Source organism: Crocuta crocuta, unplaced genomic scaffold (genome assembly GCF_008692635.1).
Source record: "Crocuta crocuta isolate KB4526 unplaced genomic scaffold, BGI_CrCroc_1.0 scaffold197, whole genome shotgun sequence".
In the NCBI taxonomy this organism is placed as follows: Eukaryota; Metazoa; Chordata; class Mammalia; order Carnivora; family Hyaenidae; genus Crocuta; species Crocuta crocuta.
In genome coordinates this window covers 4,450,399-4,473,390 of record NW_027532002.1, presented here as the reverse complement: position 1 = coordinate 4,473,390, position 22,992 = coordinate 4,450,399, and the positions used below count along the sequence as shown (strand labels likewise).

Genomic DNA, 22,992 nt, shown 5'->3' with positions numbered 1-22,992 from the left:
AAAGAGGGGGAAAAAAATCTAGAAGGAAACAAAAGAAAAACCCTGGGGTGGGCAAGTAATTTAAAGGTAAAACACAGGTATAGAGTCGCACGAATATGCCTCCTGTTATCAAGGGGAAGGAAATGAAGGAATTGGATAATGGGGAGAGAACCAAAAAAAGATGGTAAAAACGGAGAATAGCGAAAGAAAGAGGAAGGATAGGGAAGAGACTTTGAGAAGTAAGAAGAAAGGGCAAAGGAGGAGGAAGCAGGTTAACACCGAACTCATGCAGTAGGGGATGGAAAATACGGGTAACCCCGCAAGGCCCTCCCGCAAGCCGCGCGCCCCTCTAGGGGCGCAACAGCTCCGCCCCTTATCCAAGCCCCGCCCCGTCAGGTTCCCTCCGGGTCCTGCCCCGCCCCGCCTCGCCTCGCCTCGCCGGCGGCGGCCGCGTCAGGTGACAGCCCGGAAGCAGCGGAAGCGGATGAGGGAAGCGCGGCCCCGGCCCTGGGGGGGCGGCGCGCAACTGCAGGAGCCTCGGCGTCCTCCGGGCGCACCGCGCGGCCCTCATGCGGTGCCCCTGCTGACACCTGAAGTCCGCCGCTCGCCGCCCTCCTGGGGACCGCGGGGTCGCCTGGCCCGCCGCCCTTGGCGGTTGAAGTCGTCGTCTTGCGGGCCCGCGGCGGCCGCCCATGGAGAAGTCCGGACGGGCAGTCGATGGCGCCCCCCGGGGGCCCGTCCTGCACATCGTGGTGGTTGGCTTTCATCACAAGAAGGGCTGCCAGGTGAGGAACGGGCCCGAGTCCGCTCCCCCCGCCCCCGCGCCGTTCGTGCGGTCGCGCGCAGCTGGCGCCCACTTCCCTCAGCCCGGCTGTGTGCTGCCTTAAGTGCACTCGGCCGGTCTGGTCTTGATACCCTTCCTGCGCCCCACACTCGCCCCACCTGAAGCCCATCCCCCACACTATTTCTCCTGCCCCTGAAAATTGTGTTTTGAGCAGCCGAGGAGCTACGTGTTGGGGTGGTAGGTGTTTAGGTTCTTTGGTGGCGTGGGAGGAAGGATTCGAAGGTCAGCCCCGCTCAGTTCCTCATTCATTTCTGCCTCCATTGACTTTCTGGATGTACACGTATTATGGGGAGGCTCTAGAAAAATTCAGCACTTGGACTGCGTCTTCAAGGTAATGAGCTCAGTGGGCAAATGCCTCGGCAAATAAAGCCCAGGCGGCGGCGTGGGAAAATCCACTTCCTTTGTTTATCTGTGGAAACCGTAGAATCCGTCGTGTTTGGGTGGTGTATTGACTCCTCCCCCGCTTCCCATTGGGCCTTTCTTTTGCTATTTGATCTTGACCAGATCTTGTCTTTTGGTGTGAGATTGACCCTTCTAGTTCAATCGCAATAAAAGAAGAACGTGTATTTACCGAGCAAAGAAATGTGCAAATATAAAATCATTTTTAAGATTCTTCACTGGAATAGTGAATGGGAACAGTGGAACGTTTGCAGTATATGTTTTGGAGTCAAGGGAACAAAAGAGAAGCAGATTTATTTAATGAGCCCAAATACTGGAAGGCAATGATGTCATAATGTGCTAGTGAACAGGAAATTGAAGGGCTTTAAGTATTAAAACTCCTGACGGCTGCTCCAAGGTAATGTAGCATTTCTTTTCTTGTGTTTGACAGAAAAATGTAACATTTTAGAAGACTTAGTGGCAAAATTTAAATTTGTTAGAAGATAACAAGTGGAGTGAAAAGATGGTAGTGTTTGTATGTGTTCTAACGACTACTTGACTTAAGGTATTCTATTCTTTGTTTCTCAGAGAAAAATAGCATAGAAAGATACCGAAGAGTAAGTGGCCTTATTTACTGTGGTGTTAAAAAAAATTCCAAGCAGCAACAGTAGAATATGTTTTTTAATGTGGCTCTGTATTTACAAGGAAAAGGATGGATATTTGAGATTGTACCATGGTACGCAAAGTGTTCATTAGATTTTTTAATGCTTTTTCAAATTTTAATTCCAGTTTAACAGCGTTATATTAGTTTTATATGTACAATGTAATGATTCAATCTCCACTCAGTGCTAATCACCATAGGTATAACCTTAATCCCTTTCACCTGTTTCACCCTTCTCATCCCATCTAAATGTTTGTTTATTTTGAGAGAAATAGAAAGAGTATCCCAAGCAGTTGCTACGCTATCAGTGCAGTCTGTCGTGGGGCTCAGTCCCATGACTGAGAGATCTTGGCCTGAGCTGAAGTCATGAGTAAGATGCTTCACCAACTGAGCCACCCAGGCGCCTCTGTCCTTAAAGATTTTTAACACTTTAAAATTTCACATCTTACCCTCCCCCCCATGATTATTTTTTGAGAGAGACAGCGCCAGCAGGGAAGGGGCAGAGAGAGGGAGGGAGGCACTGAATCCAAAGCAGGCTCCAGGCCCTGAACTGTCAGCATAGAGCCCGACACAGGGCTTGAACTCAAGCTGAGATCATGACCTGAGCCGAAGTCAGATGCTTAACCAGTTGAGCCACCCAGGTGCCTCAGAACTTCACATCTTTGACCTTTTTTTTAAATATATTTTTTTATTTATTTCTAGGAGAGAGAGAGACAGACAGACAGACAGACAGCGTGAGCAGGGGAAGGTCAGAGAGAGAGGGAGTCACAGACTCCGAAACAGGCTCCAGGCTCTGAGCTGGCAGTCAGCACAGAGCCCAACGCGGGGCTCAAACCCACAAACCGCGAGATCATGACCTAAGCGAAAGTCGGACGCTTAACCAACTAAGCCACCCAGGCGCCCCTCAAACGTTTATTTTTGAGAGAGAGCATGTACGAGCGTGTGCATACACTAGTGCAAGCAGGGGAGGGGCAGAGAGAGAGAGAAAGAGAAAGAGAATCGCAAGCGGGCTCCAAGCTGTGGGAACAGAGCCCAGCATGGGGCTCCAACCCATGAATGGTAGAATCATGACCCAAGCTTAACCAGCTGAGCCACCCAGGAGCCCCAGTCATACCTCTTATGTAACTCTTTTAAGAGCACTTTTAGGTTGTCAGCCCTTAGTAGAAAGGAAACGTACATGCCTTGAATTTTTGTTTTTTAATCTACGTGTTGTTTCACAGACACCAGGGCGATTATTATTATTTTTTAAGAGAGGAAAAAGTGTGAGCTGGGGAGGGGAAGAGAGGGAGGAGAGAGTGAGAATCCTAAGCAGTCAGGCTCTGCAGTGTCCGTGCAGAACCCAATTTGGGGTTTAAACCATGAGATTCATGACCTGAGCTGAAGTCCCATGCTTAACCAACTAAGCCATCCAGGTGCCCCAGACTAGGACAGTTATTTTTGAATAAATACACTTGTTGAGTAGTGTCTGTTAATCTGGGTTGCTGATAGAATGGAAAAAAAGCAAGGGATTCTGCCATAGTGCATTGAAAGGTGAAAATCCTAGTACAGGTTATTTTTTTTTCTTAAGTTTTTTATTTTAATTCCAATATAGTTAACATACAGTGTTCTATTCAATACAGTGAAATATAGTGCAATATAGTGAAATCCCATCACCTATTTTACCTACCCCTCCACCCACCTCTGCTCTAGTCAGCATCAGTTCTCTATAGTTAAGAGTCTATTTCTTGGTTTGTCTATTTTTCCCCCTTGTTTTGATTCTTAAATTCCATGTGAGTGAAATCATACAGTATTTGTCTTTCTCAATCTGACTTATTTCGCCTAGCATTATACTCTCTAGCTCCATCCGTGTTTGCAAATGGCAAGATTTCATTCTTTTTTATGGCTGAATAGTATTCCTGTGTGTGTGTGTACCATATTTTCTTTAATCATCAGTGCTGCTTATATAATTTGGCTATTGTAAATAATGTTGCAGTAAACATAGGTGTGCATATATCCTTTCAAATTAGTGTTTTTGTATTTTGGGGGTTAATGCCCAGTAATGTGATTACTGGATTGTGCGGAGTTCTATTTTTAATTTTTTGAGAAAGCTCCATACTGTTTTCCATAGTGGCTGAACCAGTTTGCATTCCCAATGAATTATTTTCTTACTGTTGACTGAAAGAAAGCTTTTAAAAATTACACTTCCCTCTCGTAGCAGAAAATGAAAACCTAAAAACCTGGTTTTGCAAATCCAAACAAGAATTTGCTTCTTTTTTTTTTAGAGGTGCCTCAGTCATTAAGTGTTGACTCTTGATTTCATCTCAGGTCATGATCTCACTGTTGGTGAGTTCGAGCCCTACGTTGGGCTCTGCACTGTGAGTGCAGAGGGATGCACTCTCTCTCAAAATAAATAAACTTAAAAAAAAAAAGTGCTATACTTAGTCAAAGTAAAAATGCAGTGAGCAAAATGATTTTTAGATTTATATGGAATATTCTCTTAACTTTTGCAAGTGTCAAACATTTAATTTTAGAACTTTTACTATTTCTTAGAAAAATTTTGGCTTACTATTAATCTTTTGTTAGTTTTTTCTCTGATGAAGGTTTGTTAGATAGATGACACTATGATTTCTGGACTCTAGAGAGTTACAGTTGGATGAGTAGATAATCCCAAAAAGCTTCATTGGAAACCCTCTGTGGTGTTAGCTAGGTTGGGTGTAGGGGATGCTACATAGCGAATGCATTCACACAACAGCAAATGAATGAAAAAGTCTCTCCCACTAAGTTGGTTGATGAAATTGACAGGTTATTATGTCAAAACCCATGAAACTTGTCAGATGTAATTTGCCCAATGGATGTGTTATAGTATTGGAAAAGATAAGAAAGTAGTTTGTTCAACTATACATTTTTTTTTATTTTTGGTTGCCCTACTTTTTCTCTTTTTTGTCTTCGTTTTTATAAGAGTTCAAGAAGAATGTTGATTTTTGCCAGATTCTTGAGAGGAATATTAAAACAGTGTACTAAAATTTCCAGTGGGTTATATTCTTTTTTTTTTTTTAATGTTTTATTTATTTCTGAGAGAGAACAAGAGAGACCGCATGAGCAGGGGAGGGTCAGAGAGAGAGGGAGATACAGAATCTGAAACAAGCTCCAGGCCCTGAGCTGTCAGCACAGAGCCCGACATGGGGCTCGAACCCACAAACCATGAGATTGTGACCTGAGCTGAAGTCGGATGCTCAACTGACTGAGTCACCTAGGAGCCCCTGTTAATATTAGTTCTTAAGGGTCTTCTCACTTCTGCAAATCAGTGTCTTTTTATTTTTTAGTTTCTTAATTTTTATTTACGTTTTATTTTTTTTACATTTCAAATTCTTTTTTTTGTTTTTTAATTCTTTTTTTTTTTTTTTTTTTTTTTTTTTNACCAAGGGTCACGTACGCGCTCTTGTAACTGAGCCAGCCAGGTGCTGCTCAATGTCTTTTTAGATGTCCTACAACTCTGCTTTCTTAAGCAGAGTTTCAAAATCCATTTGTTTTGGAAAGTTAGTGTGTTACATGCATTAATTCTTAAGAATGTTTTCGAGACTGCTGTATCTTTAATCAGCATATCGGGTGTTTCAGGGGCCATAATTATGTAAGATTTTCCTCAGGATGGATTAATCAGGCACTGTATTCCAGGTGTAAAGGATTAAAAGTGCATAGTTCATTGTGATTCTGACTTCAGATTATTTTAGGCTGTGTGAGGTTATTTTGTTAAACTGCTCTTCCAGTTATTCAAAAACGCTGCTGGTCTTTTGATCACTTCTTTCCGTACACTGAGATTATTCATAGTGAAAATTCCCATGTTCAGTTGTAGTTTGTAATTTTTATTTTACTTATTTACTTCTTAAGTATATTTATTTATTTAGAGAGAATATCAATCCCAAACAGACTCTGCACCTCCAGCAGGAGTCCAACTCCCAGCTTGAACGCGGGACCCTCTGACCTGAGGATGCACCCCACTGATCCACCCAGGTGCCCCATGTAGTTTGTAACTTTTAGATTGAAGTGAACTAAAGTAAAACTTTGTTTAGAAGTAATGCCTTTTCAGTAGTTTGCTGGGTTAATAAGCATGGTAACTTTACTACGTGGGAGGATGTGCTAAATCTTTGTAGACTCTTTTGTTACAAAGGTGCTCTGTAGTGCTATGTTAGAGAAATCAGGTAGTCTCACATGAACCACAGGGTTAAAGCCATCTTCTAATACAGCTGTATTGAAGATCCCAAGTTAGACATAGAAGATGGTCATTCATCTTGTTTCCTACATTTTTCCACATTTGCAGCCTTCAGATGTATCTTAAATGAAAAATTCCTTCATTTAATTTAAAATGAACATTTAATTTTATCACTTGATCATTTTTTCACTTTGTCTAATGAATTCTGTAAGTTAACAGGTTTCTAGTCATGATTATTCTAGTTTATTGATATACTTAACATTTAGATCACTTTAAGCGAAATTACTACCATGACATTTAAAGTAGTCTTGAAATATTTATCCATTCCAACTCTTTCCTTTTGAGAGTGAGAGTGTGAGTGCCCCTGCCAGAGGACCAGAGAGAGAGAATCCCAAGCAGGCTTTGCAGCGCTGTCAGCGCGGGGCCTGAATTCACCAACTGTGAGATCATGATCTGAGCCGAAATCGAAAGTTGGACGCTTAACTCACTGAGCCACCCAGGTGCAGGTATTTGGCAAAAGACCCTTCTTAAAACTGCCCATGCAATACCTGGGGAAAATTGTAAGAGGACAAAACTCTTTGTGACATAATTTATGGACACCTGGTTTGCTTATTATAGATTATGTGTTCTCTAGAATTTTGTTCCTTATTTGTGGCAGTAAATATGTAATCTGTATTTGTCAGATTAGCATGACAATGTAAAACACATTGTAAAACAATCAAATGAATATCAAATAAACTTTTCGGTTCTTTCATAAGTAGATAAATTTTTTAAACACTGAAATAGAGAATCATTATTTTCCAAAGTGACGTCATAAAAAGCTGGAATTACTTGATTTTTTTTTTTTACTACTGTTCTTATAGAGTTTATAGTTTTGTATACATAGCTAGCAGTTTTAAGTTCTTGAATAAACTGGTTTTACCAGGCTGTACTTCTTTAAAAAGTAGAATCATGAAAGAACTGGAACTCATGTTTATGCTAGTTCCAGGGTGAATAAAGTAAATGAAGCACCGAAGAGAAAAAGGCTATTTTCCTCTTGGTCTGGGTGGGCTGATCATGGGGAAATCTGCATTAGTAGCAGAATGTCACATTGCAGAGTCAGGGCTAGGCTGAGGAAATGGGTGGGGTGGTTTTATGTTAGGGTGATAGTGTTAAGCCCTGACCCATTCAGGTTATGGTGACATATAGCTGCCTGACAAGCATGTAGTTGTGGCACCTGCTATTGATTGGATCATGTGGTGACTATGGAGTATTGTTTGTGATTCTTGTCAGAATAGAGGCCTTGTGGAACAGAAAGAACAATGTTTTGGGGAGTTAGAGATTAGGGAAGAATAATGTCTAAAGATTCTGTTTTAACTACTCAGAGAAACTGCTCTGTAACAAGATTGTATTTTATAGCCCTCTACTGGCACTTTCATTTGGTGCAGGTTTTTTTCTAATGTTAGCCATGCTTTTTATATACTGAAATGATGAAAATCTCTGACTTTGCAGGACTGGAATCTTAAGAGAGCAGTGAAATAGTTTTCTTTTAGGCCCTGGCATCACAGCCAAGCAAGATGGGTCAACCTGTATAGTGGAAGTTTAGAAATAACTAGAAGCTTCTTTTGTCCTCCTATAATTCCTCCCAGGTAGCTAGAAAGTACATAATAGTGCCTATTTCTTTGGCTTAAGTTTTTGATTCCCTAGTAAAATGCTTACGTTTTGTAACCTTCTCCTTCATGGTAGAATATAATTCACATCCTTTGCCGATCATGGATTTTGCTAGATAAGGGAAAACTGCAGAAGGGCTCTGGTCTACTGGGGATGGGCACTACAAGAGGAAGATAAAGACATGGAGAGAAGTTTTTGCTTAATTTTGAGAAAGACTGGGCCTATTATATTTATTTGTTTGTTTGTTTATTTTTTAAAGAGAGAGAATCCCAAGCAGGCTCTGGGCTGTCAGCGCAGAGCCCGACCTAATGAACTGAGATCATGACCTAAGCCGAAATGAAGAGTCAGACACTCAATGGACTGAGTCACTCAGGCACCCCCTAGTTTTATTTTTTAATGTTTGCTTTATTTCTAGGAGAGAGAGACAGTGTGAGCAGGGGAGGGTCAGAGAGAGAGGGAGACACAGACTCTGAAACAGGCTCCAGGCTCTGAGCTGGCAGTCAGCACAGAGCCCGACACGGGGCTCAAACCCAAGAACCGCGAGATCATGACCTAAGCGAAAGTCGGACGCCTAACCAACTAAGCCACCCAGGCACCCCCTAGTTTTAAAAAATAACATTTCTTAATGGTCAGAATATTATGTATTCACTAGTAGAAAACTGAGAAAATACAGGGGGGGAAAAGAAAACTATCACTTAATATCCTGTATCCTAAAGAAATCTCTTAAGACCTTGATGAATAACTCTCCAGTTCTCCTACTTTTTTATTTTGCGAATATGAACACCTTTTTCCAAAAACATATTATATTGTAATAAAGTTTTATGACCTGCCTTTTTGTCTATGCCATTAATAATCTTTCCACATTAATATATATTGAATTATAACATTTTAAAATAGCTAAACAATATTTTGTGGAAATATTTAATTCGTTTTAGAAATTTTGGTACTCCAGGTTTTTGCTATTTTGAATAATGATACAAATAACATCCTTGTGGTGAAATCTTTGCACCTTTTTGCCTATGTATGGAGACTTCGTTTAAACCATCTTTTTTTTTTTCCATGGATGTTTGGTTAAAATGGATTTTGAAGCAGAACATGCCGAACACAATTTAAGTTAGTCTGGATGATTCTTCCTTCATAGCAGCTGTCACTTGTACAGTGGCATTCTCAATTTATTTTAACACAGATTATTTCTCACATACCTTCTGACTCAGTTGGGCTTTTTGATAGCCAGTTGGAAAGGGAGACAACAGAGCAGTTAGCAGACACTTCATGGTGTTGACCCAAACAGTGTTGTAGTTTTCGGCTTCTCCCTGCTTTACTTTTTTTTTTCTTCCTTAGACTGGGAGACCACATCTTCTAAATATATTAGAAATGTGTATGAAATAAAATGACTTAGAGGTTTTAAAAGAAAACCTAAAGCCTTCTTGGAATGCTGTCAGGGGCTTTATGACAGCTGACTGGCCAATAGATGCTTTTCTTGCTTATCTGGTTCTTGGCAGTGGTCTAGATAATTGTCAGAAGTCTGACCTCTCAATAAACTGTTTGGGTTAGATTTCAGATATGGCCTCTGCACTTAATTTTCTTCATCCAAATGATGCTCATTGTCACAGTGTGTATTGACTATTTATATGTGAGGAAATGACAGACAGAGCTGTTAATGAAATCTGTTCCAGCCCCCATGGCTTTCACTGGTGATGTTAGCAGTTTGTTAGATTCGATGGAGATAGTGCACTACCAGAAATTGGAATCTTTTTTACTATATAAAAAGTTCAGTATTAAAATATTAAAAATAAAACCAAAACATAAAAATGCTAAAAGTAAATTTAAATATAAAAGATTGCTACGGTAGAGTTCATTAAAATAGATTCCAATCTTATGTTAGGAAATATCTAATTTTTTTTCCTTCAAGAATAGTTTTTGAAGTTTTGATATCATCTGTGTATATATTTTCAATAACTTAGAGATAAACAATGTTCTGTTTGTACCATTTCATCCAAAAGACCAGTCTCTGTCATTCTACCATGTTTTATACAAATCCTTGTACTATCTCTTCCATTGTAGAGGAACTTTGTATACAGTATTCATAATATTTCTTTGTACTTGGAGCACTGAGAGATTCTCTTTTACCACTCTCTGCTTGAATAATAGGAAAGGATATCTGGTAATCAATATATCTGAGTTTTAGCTTGACCCTAATGGTTATTAGATGTGTAACTTGGGGAAAGTTGCCTAATGTTTATGGATTTTGATTTCTTCATCTGTAAAATGAGGGTTTTTAAATAGGCGTTTGCTAAGATTCCCCTTCACTTTCATGATTATAAGATGAAATCAACAAACATTTGCTAAATACCCATCATTAGAACCTACATTCAGAAACCTACCCTTCAATTCAACAGGCAGAACCTAGTGTTTGTTGGTAGCAGTCTGAACAGAGGAACTTTCTAAGATGATAATTCTGTCTTACGAGACTGGTTGCCTGCAGCTGTATATAAATTATCAAAGCCTATGAACTCTGTACACTTAAGATCTTTGGATTTTATACCTTGTAATAACACCCACGTCTAAATAATTTAAAAGGTTTTTTTAGGAACATCTGGCTGTCTCAAGTCTGTAAAGCATGTAGCTCTTGAGGTTGTGAGTTGGAGCCCCATGTTGGGTATAGAGATTACTCAAAAATAAAAAAATCTTGGACGCCTGGGTGGCTCAGTTGGTTAAGTGCCCAATTTCAGCTCAGTTCATGATCTCCTGATTTGTGAGTTTGAGCCCATATCAGACTTTGTGCTAATGGTACAGAGCCTACTTGGGATTCTCTTTCTGTCTCTCTCCCCCCTTTTCTCTTACTCTCAAACTTAAAAAAAAATAAAATAAATCTTAAAGGTTTTTTTTTTTTAACCTTTCTCCTTGTAACAAATCAAAAAATTCTTTATCCTTCAGTATTTCTGTTTGTTTTTTTTTTTTGAGTTTTTTAATGTTTTATTTATTTCTGACGGAGAGAGAGAGACAGCATGAGCACGGGAGGGTCAGAAAGAGAGGGAGATACAGAATCTGAAGCAGGCTCCAGGCTCTGAGCTAGCTGTCAGCACAGAGCCCGACACAGGGCTCGAACCCGCGAACCGTGAGATCATGACCTGAGCTGAAGTCGGACACTTAACCGACTGAGCCACCCAGGTGCCCCTGTTGGGAGATTTTTGATAACTGATTCAATTTCTTCACTAGTTATGGATCTTTTCAGATGATCTATCTCTTCCCGTGTGAATTTTGGTAGTGTGTGTGTGTGTTTCTTCTAAGTAGTCCATTTGTTGGCATATAATTCTTCATAGTATTCCTTGATAACTGCTTGTATTTCTGAGGGGTTGGTTGTAATAAGTCCATTTTCATTCATGATTTTGTCTATTTGGGTGCTCTCTCCTTTCTTTTTGAGAAGCCTGGCTAGAGGTTTATGAATTTTTGTTTATTTTTTCAAAAAACCAACTCTTGGGTTTCATTGATCTGTTTTTTGGGGGTTTTTTTTGTTTTGTTTTTTTTTTTGGATTCTATTTTGTTTATTTCTGCCCCGATTTTTATTCTCTTCTTCTGCTGGCTTTGGGGTGCTCTTGTTGCTCTCCTTCTAGTTCCTTTAGGTGCACTGTTAGCTTTTGTACTTGCACTTTTTCTAATTTCTTGAAATAGGCCTGGAGTGCAATGTACTTTCGTCTTAGGACTGCCTTTGCTGCATCCCATAGAGTTTGTATTGTTGCATTTTCATTTTCGTTTGTTTCCATATATTTTTAAATTTCTTCTCTAATTGCCTGATTGGCCCATTCATTCTTTAGTAGGGTGTTCTTTAACCTCCATGTTTTTGGAGGTTTTCCAGACTTTTTCCTGTGACTGATTTCAAGTTTCATAGCATTGTGATCTGAAAGTGTGCATGGTATGATCTCAATTATTTTATATATATTGAGGGCTTCTATCTTGGAGAATGTGCCATGCACACTTGAGAAGAAAGTGAATTCCGTGGCCTCAGGATGTAGAGTTCTAAATCTATCGGACAGATCCATCTGGTCCAATGTGTCATTCAAGTCCATTGTTTCTTTAGTGATTTTCTGTCTAGTTGATCTAGCCATTGCTGTAAGTGGAGTATTAAAGTCCCCTGCTATTAGCACATTCTTATTCATAAGATTATTTCTGTTTGGATTGTTTTATGTATTTGGGTGCTCCCGTATTTGGTGCATAGACATATTATTAGCTCTTCCTGATGGATAGACCCTGTAAATATTACATAATGCCCTTCTTCATCCCTTGTTACTGCCTTTACTTTAAAGTCCAATTTGTCTGATATAAGTATGGCTACCCCAGCTTTCTTTTGACATCCACTAGCATGATAGATATTTCTCCATCCCCTTACTTTAAATCTGACCATCCCCTTACTTTCAATCTGAAGGTGTTCTCAGGTCTAAAATGAGTCTCTTGTAGACAGCAAATAGATGGATTTTGTTTTTTTATCCATTCTACTACCCTATGTCATTTGATTGGAGCATTTAGTCCATTTACATTCAGTGTTATTATTGAAAAATATGGGTTTAGAGTCCTTGTGTTCTTTTTAGGATTCATGCTTGTGGTGGTGTCTCTGCTACCTTGTGTTCCTTGCATCATTTCCCTCATAGAGTCCCCCTTAAGATTTCGTGTAGGGCTGGTTTAGTGGTGATGAATTCTTTCAGTTTTTGTTTATTTGGTAAGACTTATCTCTGTTTCTATTCTGAATGACAGGCTTGCTGGATAGAAGATTCTTGGCTGCATATTTTTTCTGTTCATCACATTGAAGATTTCCTGCCATTCCTTTCTGGCCTGCCAAGTTTCAGTAGATAGGTCTGTAACTACTCTGATAGGTATGTTAGGGCCCTATTATCCCTAGCTGCTTTCAGGATTCTCTTTGTACTTATATTTTGCCAGTTTCACTATATGTTGTGCAGAAGATCGATTCAAGTTACCTCTGAGGGGAGTTCTCTGTGCCTCTTGGATTTCAGTGTCTGTTTCCTTCCCCAGATTGGGGAAGTCTCAGCTGTAATTTGTTCAAGTACTCCTTCAGCTCCTTTCCCTCTCTCTTCTCTTCTGGAATTCCTATGATACAGATATTGTTCAGTTTAATTGTATCACTCAGCTCTCGAACTCTCCTTTCCTGCCCGGGATCAATTTATCTCTCTTTTTCTTGGCTTCCTCTCTTTCTATAATTGTGTCTTCTAATTCACCTATTCTCTATGCCTCTTCAATCCGTGCATTGGATGCCTCCATTTTATTATGCACCTCACAGCAATTTTTTATATCATCACAACTATTTTTAATCTCCATAGTCTTTGTAGCAATAGCTTCTCTGATGCCTTCCATGCCTTATTCAAGCCCAGCGATTAATTTTGTGACTATTGTTCTAAATTCTTGTTCAGTTATGTTGCTTATATCTGTTTTGAGCAGTTCTTTAGCTGTCATTTCTTCCTGGAATTTCTTTAGAGGAGAGTTCTTCCATTTCTTCATGTTGGCTAGGTTTCTGTCTCTTAGTTTTAAAAGCTTGTTATAAGCTCAGCACATGTGAGTACTGCTATATTAAAGAAAGCTCATTGAGTGTCCAAGGCCTGTGCATTCAGGAAGTGTTCTTTGAATGATGTCTCTTGGTCTCTCTTGTTGAGACTTTGGTTATTTTATTTCCCTACTCGTAGTGGTATTTGGGACTCTGCACCAAGTGTACTTGGGCTTGTTTCTTGAGGTAGCCCTGGAAAAGAAAGCAGACAAACACACAGGGAACAAAGGCACACAAATGCACAAACAAATCCAACAAACAAGCACCCAAAAGGGAAAAAGAAAAAAAGAAAAAACCCAAAAGACAAAGGACAGTTTAAAAGCATAAAACCAGAATTCCCAGCTACAAATAAAAGAGCGGGGTGTATGCAGTCCTGATGGAAGAGCATATACAAAGAGAGAAATGAAAAGGCAGGGAGAGAGCGAAATTGGACCGTGACCAGGCAGAGAGACTAAGAGGCTTAATTTAGAGAGAGAAAGAGGCAAATATGGTAGGAGGTAAGGAGAAACACAAAGAATAACATTATTCAGAGAAACTATATAGTCTGATTACTCCAGAGAGAGAAAGGCAGTAGTGGAGGTGTAGAATATACATCTGGAGAATGGATTAAATGTGACTGCTTAAGCAAACCGATAACCAGAGTGCCCAGTGTAGCAAAGGCGAGAGATGTGAATGAGAGAAGGGAAAATATATCTGAATAGAAAGAATTGATCTAGAATTAATTACAGCAGTGCATCCGTGTTGGTCTTTCCCCGGGCTCTGGTGTAAAAAAACAAACAAACAAAACCCCACAGCTCTCTAGTGGTAATGAGTGTGGCATGGTTTGGTGTAGGCAGGTCTTAGCTTCCACTGTGGTCCCACAGGCGGCTCCCTGAGGGCCCACCTTGGTGGTTGTGGGGAGAAAAGTGGCAGTGCCCCAGTCCCTTCTTGAACCAAGCTTTGAAAATCACTCATTTGGGTCTCATCTCCCTGTGCCGTGGGCGTAGCCAAAATAAGCCATGTTCTCTGTCCCAAGCCCCACATCATTTCCAGGTCTTAGTCTGAGCGCTTTATTGATACTGCCCGAAATAAAAATCCCGCAGGCGGGACTGTTTCCCATTCTGGGATGAGCGGAGAGAGCAGCAGCGCAGTTTCAGGTCCACTGCTTCCCAGCGGGGGAATCCAGCCTGGAGAGCAGCGGACTCCTGGGGCCGCCTGGGACGGGGCACCCAGCCCAAAGTCAGCACCACAGCTAGAAATAGGATCACTATACTTCCCGAGCCGAGGTTTTTCTCTTCTCCAGGAACAGTTCTATGAGCAGTTTCAGCCGCTTTCTCTTCTGCGCGACTCTCTGCAGCTCCCCGTGAAGGGGGTTCCCTCCCCTCCCTCCATCTCTCTGGGTCCCAGCCGTTTTTATCTTCCCCAGTTTGCATTTGTGAACATAAGAGGTTGTCTTCTAAGTGGACTCTGTCTCTTTTCCTCCCAAACTCCTGCAGTTCAGTGTTCTATGGCTTCAGGCCTTCTCTGTTTGAGAGATGGGGGTGAGCGAAATGTATGGAGCTCCCTACTTCTCTGTCATCTTGCCTCCCCCATTATCAGGTTACCACTATTCTGACCTACATCACCATGTATTTGTGTCTCTTGTGTCTGACTTGTTTCACTCTGTTACATCTGATATTTATCCATGTTGATTATATCATAGTTTCTGTATTACAATTGTATGCCATCATTGACCCATTCTTCTGTTAAGAGACATAAGACTTGTTCCTAGTTTTGGGTTATTACAAATATAACAAAAAACAGTTTACTTAGAAATTTAAGTGGTTTTGTAAAAATTATGTTTAAGTTTATGAAAGTTGGGTTTTCCCCCATGTACTTAGCCATATTTGTGCAGTATGACCAAAGTGTTCATTTTACTTGAGACCTAGAATAATATAGGAGTTCTAGGTTTTTTTAATGTAAAAGATTCTAGAAAGTTCTATACATTTTAAAGTAAGAATTCATAATTAGTAAACACATTTGAAATTATCTTTACCTAGCTTTACATAAAGTAGGGCTACAAAACTAATCTGATGTTACTGGAAATAAATGACACTTTCTTATCTGAAACACAGATCAAACTGCATTGACTCCACAGCTGATGGCATTTCTGATTTGTGAGCTGTAGATCTGCAAATACTGTCCTAATGAATGCCAAATTCTTATAGGGCTATTTATTCTCAGATACCTTTGAGATGATTAGAGATGAATACTTACTAGTGGATTTTATCAATTTTGCTATTCATATGTAGCAGTAAGGATTTTTCCTTCCTGGAAGAAACTGTTTAAAAATGCATGGCTCTATAAAATCTTACAGACCTTTAATTGGTTGTGTATATAGTTTCATGTTAATGAACATGTATGTTTATGTAAAATTACAGTGGTTTTGAAATAGTAAACCGTGAGATGCCTGGGTGGCTGAGTTGCTTAAGCGTCTGACTTCAGCTCAGGTCATGATCTCACAGCTTGTGAGTTCGAGCCTTGTGTTGGGCTCTGTGCTGACAGCTTAGAGCCTGGAGCCTGCTTCAGATTCTGTGCCTCCTTCTCTCTCTGTCCCTCTCTTGCTTGCACTCTGTGTCTTTCTCTCAAAAATAAGATTAAAAACAAAAAACTTAAAGTAGAAAAACAGGATAATGAAGTTAAAAAAAATTTTTTTTTAATTTTGAGAGATTGTGAGAGCGTGGAGGAAGGGCAGAGGCGAGGGAAAGCGAGAATCCCAAGCAGGTTCTGTGCTGTCAGCGCAAGCCTGACACAGGTTTCCAACTCATGAACCATGAGATTGTGGCCTGAGCTGATTTGATTTTTTTTAAAGTTCCTTTATTTAAGTTAATCTCTAAACCCAGCAGGGGTTTCAAACTCACCACCCTGAGATCAAGACTTGCATACTTTTCTGACTTGGCCAGGCGCCCCTAAAAAATCATGTATTTAAATTAAAAGAGGGGCGCCTGGGTGGCTCAGTCGGTTGAGCGTCCGACTTTCGCTTAGGTCATGATCTCGCGGTTCGTGGGTTCGAGCCCCGCGTCGGGCTCTGTGCTGACTGCCAGCTCAGAGCCTGGAGCCTGTTTCGGAGTCTGTGTCTCCCTCTCTCTCTGACCCTCCCCTGCTCACGCTGTCTCTCTCTCTCTCCTAGAAATAAATAAAACATTAAAAAATTAAAATAAATAAATAAATTAATTAAAAGATACATCATCTGTTTTGTTGTTCATAATCTGAGTTTCTCATCTGTTTTTTGTTTTGCTTACAGTCTTGAGGTCTTTGTTTTACACTTACCATGCCATGAATTCATAGGGAATGGTGTCCAGCAGTTCCAGGTTCCTTTCCATTAGTTCTTACAAAGTGTGCCTGAGTGGAGCAGCCTGACACTTCAGAAAGTACCTACCTTTCTCTTTGGCCTTCTCCTTTTTCTGATCATTTACCTTTGCACACTTTTTTGGCTCTTGGAGTGTTTAATATGCTCAATACTTCAATTATCTTCGCAAGAATCTTGCCCTTGTTTGTTTACGACAATGCCAACAGCATCCTGAGTAACACTGTAGACTCTTCCAGTTTTGCCATGGGACTATATCTGGGCATTCCGTTTTGAGCACTGCCCATTCCCTTGATGCCTACAATATCACCTTTCTCGTATATTCGCATGTATGTGGCCAAAGGACAAACTCCATGTTTTCCAAAAGGTCTGGAAAATATAGTGGGTGCCTCTCCTCTTTTCACTCTGTGTTGGTCATTTTGATGAATTACTGGAAGGTGGTGGTTCCGGCCGAAAGGCACAAGCACGTCATCTTAAATAAAAGGAATGTGGAATAGTAAAATATTTAATTCTAGAAAAAAGAGAACTGGCGGCCTTTATTCAATTAAATATATAAAAGCACGTGTTTTAAACTAAGATACTTATTTCATTTAATTTTTGTTTTCTTTATTTGCATTTAATTTTAAAAACTATAAATCTTGGTTTTAATTGCTAAGTCTCAATAGTACCATGACACCTTTACAGTACACACTTTATTTTTTCATTAAACTATAAAATAATATATGGTGCTGCGATAGAGGAGTATTAAACAGTCTGTTACAGAAATAAACAGCTGACAAATATAGTCATTTGTTGCCAACTTTATAAGAGACTAAAGAGGTAGAGTGCCAGTACTCTTGTAGTGTTGACTATTCTAGAGATTAGGCAGAGCAGACATAACTTTGAGAAGACCTGTCTTTATCCAGGGTTGTCTTTAGAGAGAAAAACATCATGACAGAGCCTTGACTTTGGTCCCTAAAATGCTTTAACTGTTAAGAAAACAAGCACCCATGCTCTGAGTGAAGAGTCAGGGGAATCCCTGAGGGGCCTAGAAAGGGAGCAGAGAGTCAGAGCAGCTGACTCAGCTTCTCCAGGAGGCATACCTCCTATGCCATCCGTGTCTGTGACCACTGTGTTATGTGTTTAATTTCTGTGCTGTTTGGCATAGTGACTTTTATTGTATTGTTCTCTGACAGTGGAATGCATGTTTCATTGTTAGAAAGTGAACAAAGGGTACTTTTGAAGTATAGTACTCAGAGTTTACACCAGGATACTGTGTTATTATTTTGTGTGTTTTCAACCTTTTGTTTCTGAGGACCAAGTAAATGCAATCTGACTTTTTTTTTTTTTTCTTTTTTTAAAGTAGGCTCCAGGCCCAGTGTGGGTCTTGAACCAATGACATGGAAATGAAGAGTCATATGCTCTGGGGACTGACCCAGGCACCTCTAGGGGGCGCCCCTAGAGGACTCTGCAATTTGATTTCTAATCTCTGAAAATGAGTGGTAATTTTTACCATTTTTTTTACCATTTTTTACCATTACCATTTTTACCATTCACTGGCTAACAAACATATGTTACCATTTCTTACATAGTTCATTTAGCTTTTAGAAAAGTTGCGTTTTAATTCCTTATAATTAGAGCATCTTTATTCTGCTTTCACATTTTAGAAATCAGCCATTGTTTTTCCCTCCATGTCTATTGTAATCATGTAAGTATGTATGGAGTACCTGAGTGGCTCATTTGGTTGAGCACCTGACACTTGATTTTGGCTCAGGTCTCAATCCCAGGGTCATGAATTGAGCCCCACATCAGACTCTGTGCTGAGTGTGGAGCCTGCTTGGGATTCTCTCTCTCTCTCCCCTTCTGCCCCTCTCCCCTACTCACATGTTCTCTCTCTCTCTAAAATAAAAAATAAAAAAATAAAAAATAAGTATGTAAATTACTAGTGCTTATTGGGATCAAAACAGATTCAGTCTTATGAATATGAGTTAACAAAAAGATGTTTGAAATTTGCAGGATTTAATAACATTACCCTTTGGGGAGGGAGATATTTGTTGTATCTGTCATACATTTTTTGTGCTGATGTCCTATCAGACACTTTTTTTGATCCCTAAATTTAAGTTAGAGTTTGGGCTGTGAACTTTCATTATTTTTTTTCTTTCTTTTTTCGTTAAAAAAAATTTTTTTAGCATTTATTTATTTTTGAGAGAGAGACAAAGTGCAACCTGGGGAGGGACAGAGAGAGAGAGAGAGAGAGAGAATCCAAAGCAGGCTGAGCTGTCAGCACAGAGCCCAACGCAGGGCTTGAACCCATGAACCATAAGATCATGACCTGAACCTAAATGGGTCTCTTAACCGTGAGCCACCCAGGTGCCCCTACGAACTTTCATTATTTAATAGTAACCCTACTGGATGATAACCATTCTAAGTGTTTCTTTTCTTTTTAATCTTTGGAGGTTGACTTTGGTTTTTGCCCACAATTTTTCACATATACTTAGGGCTGCCATGTACAGTTGTACAGACTTTGCACAGTGTGGCTGCAGGAAGAGTCCATCATGTAAACTGCAGTGTTGGTGGTTCCACTCGAGTTGTGCAGAGGGGCAGCCAACTGTCCCTACCTTTACTTTCTCTAGTACCGCTTAGTTTAGTTGGCATTATTGTCCAAACTGCCTTTTGATTCAGTTGAGTGGTATTTGAGAAACTCTGGTGACTTCTATGATTCCTGTTAAGCCTCTATGCCATGGAATTGTGTCTGTCTGGATTGTTTTGGACATATCCTAAGGAGAGTATGTAGTCAGTATTCACAATAAGAAGAATATACGGCTTAAGGTTTTAAAATTCCATTGATTGGGAAATAACAGAGTTTTGTTTGTTTTGTTTTTCCCCAGACACCAATTGAGTACCCTGTGAGTCCATTCTGTTCTGCACTAACTACCCAGTTAGTGTCAAACTCCGCACGTTTAAGGGCTTAGTCCCACAAGATGCCTTCACATTATTTTTATTTTTTTTTAAATTTTAATTTAATTTTAAAATTTACATCCAAGTTAGCATATAGTGCAACAATGATTTCAGGAGTAGATTCTTTAATGACCCTTACCATTTAGCCCACCCCCCTCCCACAGCCCCTCCAGTAACTCTCTGTTTGTTCTCCATATTTAAGAGTCTCTTATGTTTTTGTCCCCCTCTCTGTTTTTATATTATTTTTGCTTCCCTTCTGTATGTTCATGTTTTGTGTCTTAAAGTTCTCGTATGAGTGAAGTCATACGATACTTGCCTTTCTCTAATTTCATTTAGCATAATACTCTCTAGTTCCATCCACATAGTTGCAAATAGCAACATTTCATTCTTTTTGATTGGCGAATAATACTTCATTGTGTGTGTGTGTACATACATGTGTATTTATGTATACATATATACATATTGAGTGTCCTGTACGTATGTTCATATGTATATATTATATGTACATATGTATGTACGTATATATACACACACCACATCTTCTTTATCCATTCATCCATCGATGGACATTTGGGTCACTTTCCATACTTGGCTTTTTTTTTTGATAGTGCTGCTATAAACATTGGGGTGCATGTGTCCCTTCGAAACAGCATAGCTGTATCCCTTAGATAAATACCTAGTAGTGCAATTGCTGGGTCATAAGGTAGTTCTATTTTTAATTTTTTGAGGGACCTCCATACTGTTTTCCAGAGTGGCTGCACCAGTTTGCATTCCCACCAGCAGTGCAAAAGGGTTCTTCTTTCTCCACATCCTTGCCAACATCTGTTGTTGCCTGAGTTGTTAATTTTAGCCATTCTGGTGGGTGTGAGGTGGTATCTCATAGTGGTTTTTTTTTAATGATTTTTATTTATTTCTAGGAGAGAGAGAGAGACAGCGTGAGCAGGGGAGGGTCAGAGAGAGAGGGAGACACAGACTCTGAAACAGGCTCCAGGCTCTGAGCTGGCAGTCAGCACAGAGCCCGACGCGGGGCTCGAACCCACAAACTGCGAGATCACGACCCAAGCGAAAGTTGGACGCTTAACTGACTAAGCCACCCAGGCGCCCCTCTCATAGTGGTTTTGATTTGTATTTCCCTGATGATGAGTGATGTTGAGCATTTTTTCATGTATCAGTTGGCCATCTGGATGTCTTCTTTGGAGAAGTAAGACACCTTCATTTTAGATGCCAGTACTGGGTCCCCAGGCTACCTGCACTTCTGTCCGATTCAGCCACAAAGTTGGGAGTTCTCATACTTGTCTCAGATTCTGTAATTTGCTAGAACATCTAGAACTAAGGAAGACACTGCTTACTTTTGTAGGTTTATTATAAAAGATACAACTCTGGAAAATGAAATAGATGCATAGGACCAGGTACAGTGAAGGAGCTTCCATGCCCTCAGTGGACACGCTACCCTCCTGGCACCTCATTGTCCTCACTAACCTGGAATTACCCTAAACCCTATCATTTAGGGGATTTTATGGAACTTTCATTACATGGGCATGATTGATTAAGTCATTAGTTATTGATGATTGCACTCAATCTCCAGTCCCTCTACCCCCCAGAGGTCCACTTTTTTGGTGACCAGGCCCCATCCAAATGCTATTTAGTAGCCCCACCACCACCAGGTCTCCTTGTTAAATAACCCAGGTACAGTTGAAATTGTCTTGTAAATAACAAAAAGTGCTCCATTTACTCAGAAAATTCCAGGGCTTTAGGAGCTCTAGACCAGGACCGAGAACAAGGACAAAATATATATTTTATTATACTATACTTGAATAGTACTGAATAGTTTGTAAGGATGTTAGAAACAAAATGCTCAGCAATAGAGGATTGATTAAATAAACAATACCAAATCACCGTTAAAACTGTTGTGTATATATAGACACAGAAAGGAGTTTGTGTGAACTGTTTTGAACTTGGTTAACATCTTCAGTTTCCAAATGCAAGAATTTGTTGGTAGCAAATAACACTAGCAGAAGTAAAGAATTCTAATGCAAGAATTTGTTGGTAGCAAATAACACCAGCAGAAGAAAAGAATTCTAGAGAGCTGCCAACACAGTACAGGCAGTGTATAATGTATGAAAAGGTTGTGTCCCAAAAGTTAGCTGTTTGAAATTTTAAATACATTCTCCCTGTTAAGGAACAAAAATTCAACTGAATAAATGTGAAGATCTAATTTGGCTTTAAGTGATTTATTGAATCAGGTAGCATCCCATTTAGCAAGTAGTGGGGAGCTCTGAGGAGTTGTACAAAAATTTGGAAGGGTTTTAGGGGTGCCTGGGTGGCTCAGTTGGTTAAGCGGCCGACTTTAGCTCAGGTCATAATCTCATGGTTCGTGGGTTCAAGCCCTGTGTCAGGCTCTGTGCTGACAGCTCAGAGCCTGGAGCCTGCTTCAGATTCTCTGTTTCCGTCTCTCTCTGCCCCTCCCCTGCTCACGCTCTGTCTGTCTGTCTCTCTCTCTCTCTCTCTCTCTGTCAAAAATTAAAAAACCATTAAAAAAATTTTTTTTAATTTGGAAGGGTTTATAAGAAGAGGGTGGGGCAAGGAAGTTATTAATAAGCAAAAGAAAAGGAAGGATTGTTCTAGGCATAGTCTCTTTTTCTTCAGAAAAGGGCACAGGGTTCTGTTAGGTGGGTTACCTCATCTTCCTTTGTGGGATAGAGAGGGCCATATGACCGATTACCTCATCAGGTGCAAATCAGAAAGTTCCTGACTGACGAGTTAAGACTGTATTTCCTGGGGGATGGGGCGGCGGGTTGGAACTTCGGTTAGTTTAGGTTAGGTATTAAGCCGTGTTTGGTGACTTGGTCCAAGTGGCTCCATTTTGGGCCTATGGATTTCCTTTTAACACCTCAAAGAAACAATGTAAGTACTCTGGGCCCGCTCAGCCTGAAGCCAACTTAATTTTACTCATGGAATTCTTGGATTATATGCAGTATCTACACTTAAAACAGGTTTATGAGTTGATTTCATTTTAAGTTCCAACTAGAGTCCAAAACAGATCTTCATTCAGTAAAATGAGGAGTTGGGAGAATAGATTGAACATAGAAAAGCATCAGATATTAAACTCTGTTGGTAATTTGTTAACTAAGTCTTCAGAGAAGGAGATAGATTTCTACATCTCCCTGTGTGTCCAGGAGGATAGGATGGAAATAAGATTTCCTTCTAAAGCCAGGCACTATTTGCCTTTTTTTTTTTTACTCTAAAATTAATGCATACCCATTTAAAAATAAATACCAGTTTACTTAAAAGTCAATGATAATCTCCGTTTGTTGTCAAGTAATGCAGAAAAAGTGTGTATTATACACGTGCAACACAGATAAAGCACATGTGACCAAAATATTAGTAGTCTGTGAATATAGATGGTTGTAAGGTTGTTTATGTTCTTTCAACTTTTCTGTAAGTTTAAAATTTTCCAAAAGAAGAAGATGGGGATGAAAAA

At 40.0% G+C, this 22,992-nt stretch overlaps 1 protein-coding gene across 2 annotated transcripts in view; it reads left to right on the top strand.

Annotated features, from left to right (window-relative positions):
• The first annotated feature begins 471 nt into the window (after positions 1-471).
• AVL9 (AVL9 cell migration associated) overlaps positions 472-22,992 on the top strand; it is a 69,928-nt gene continuing 47,407 nt past the window's right edge. For both annotated transcript variants that reach the window (XM_077775312.1, XM_077775310.1), the window contains exon 1: positions 472-764. In XM_077775312.1, coding sequence (XP_077631438.1) covers positions 672-764 — 93 coding nt within the window. In that variant the 5' untranslated portion in view covers positions 472-671. The remainder of the gene's footprint in view (positions 765-22,992) is intronic.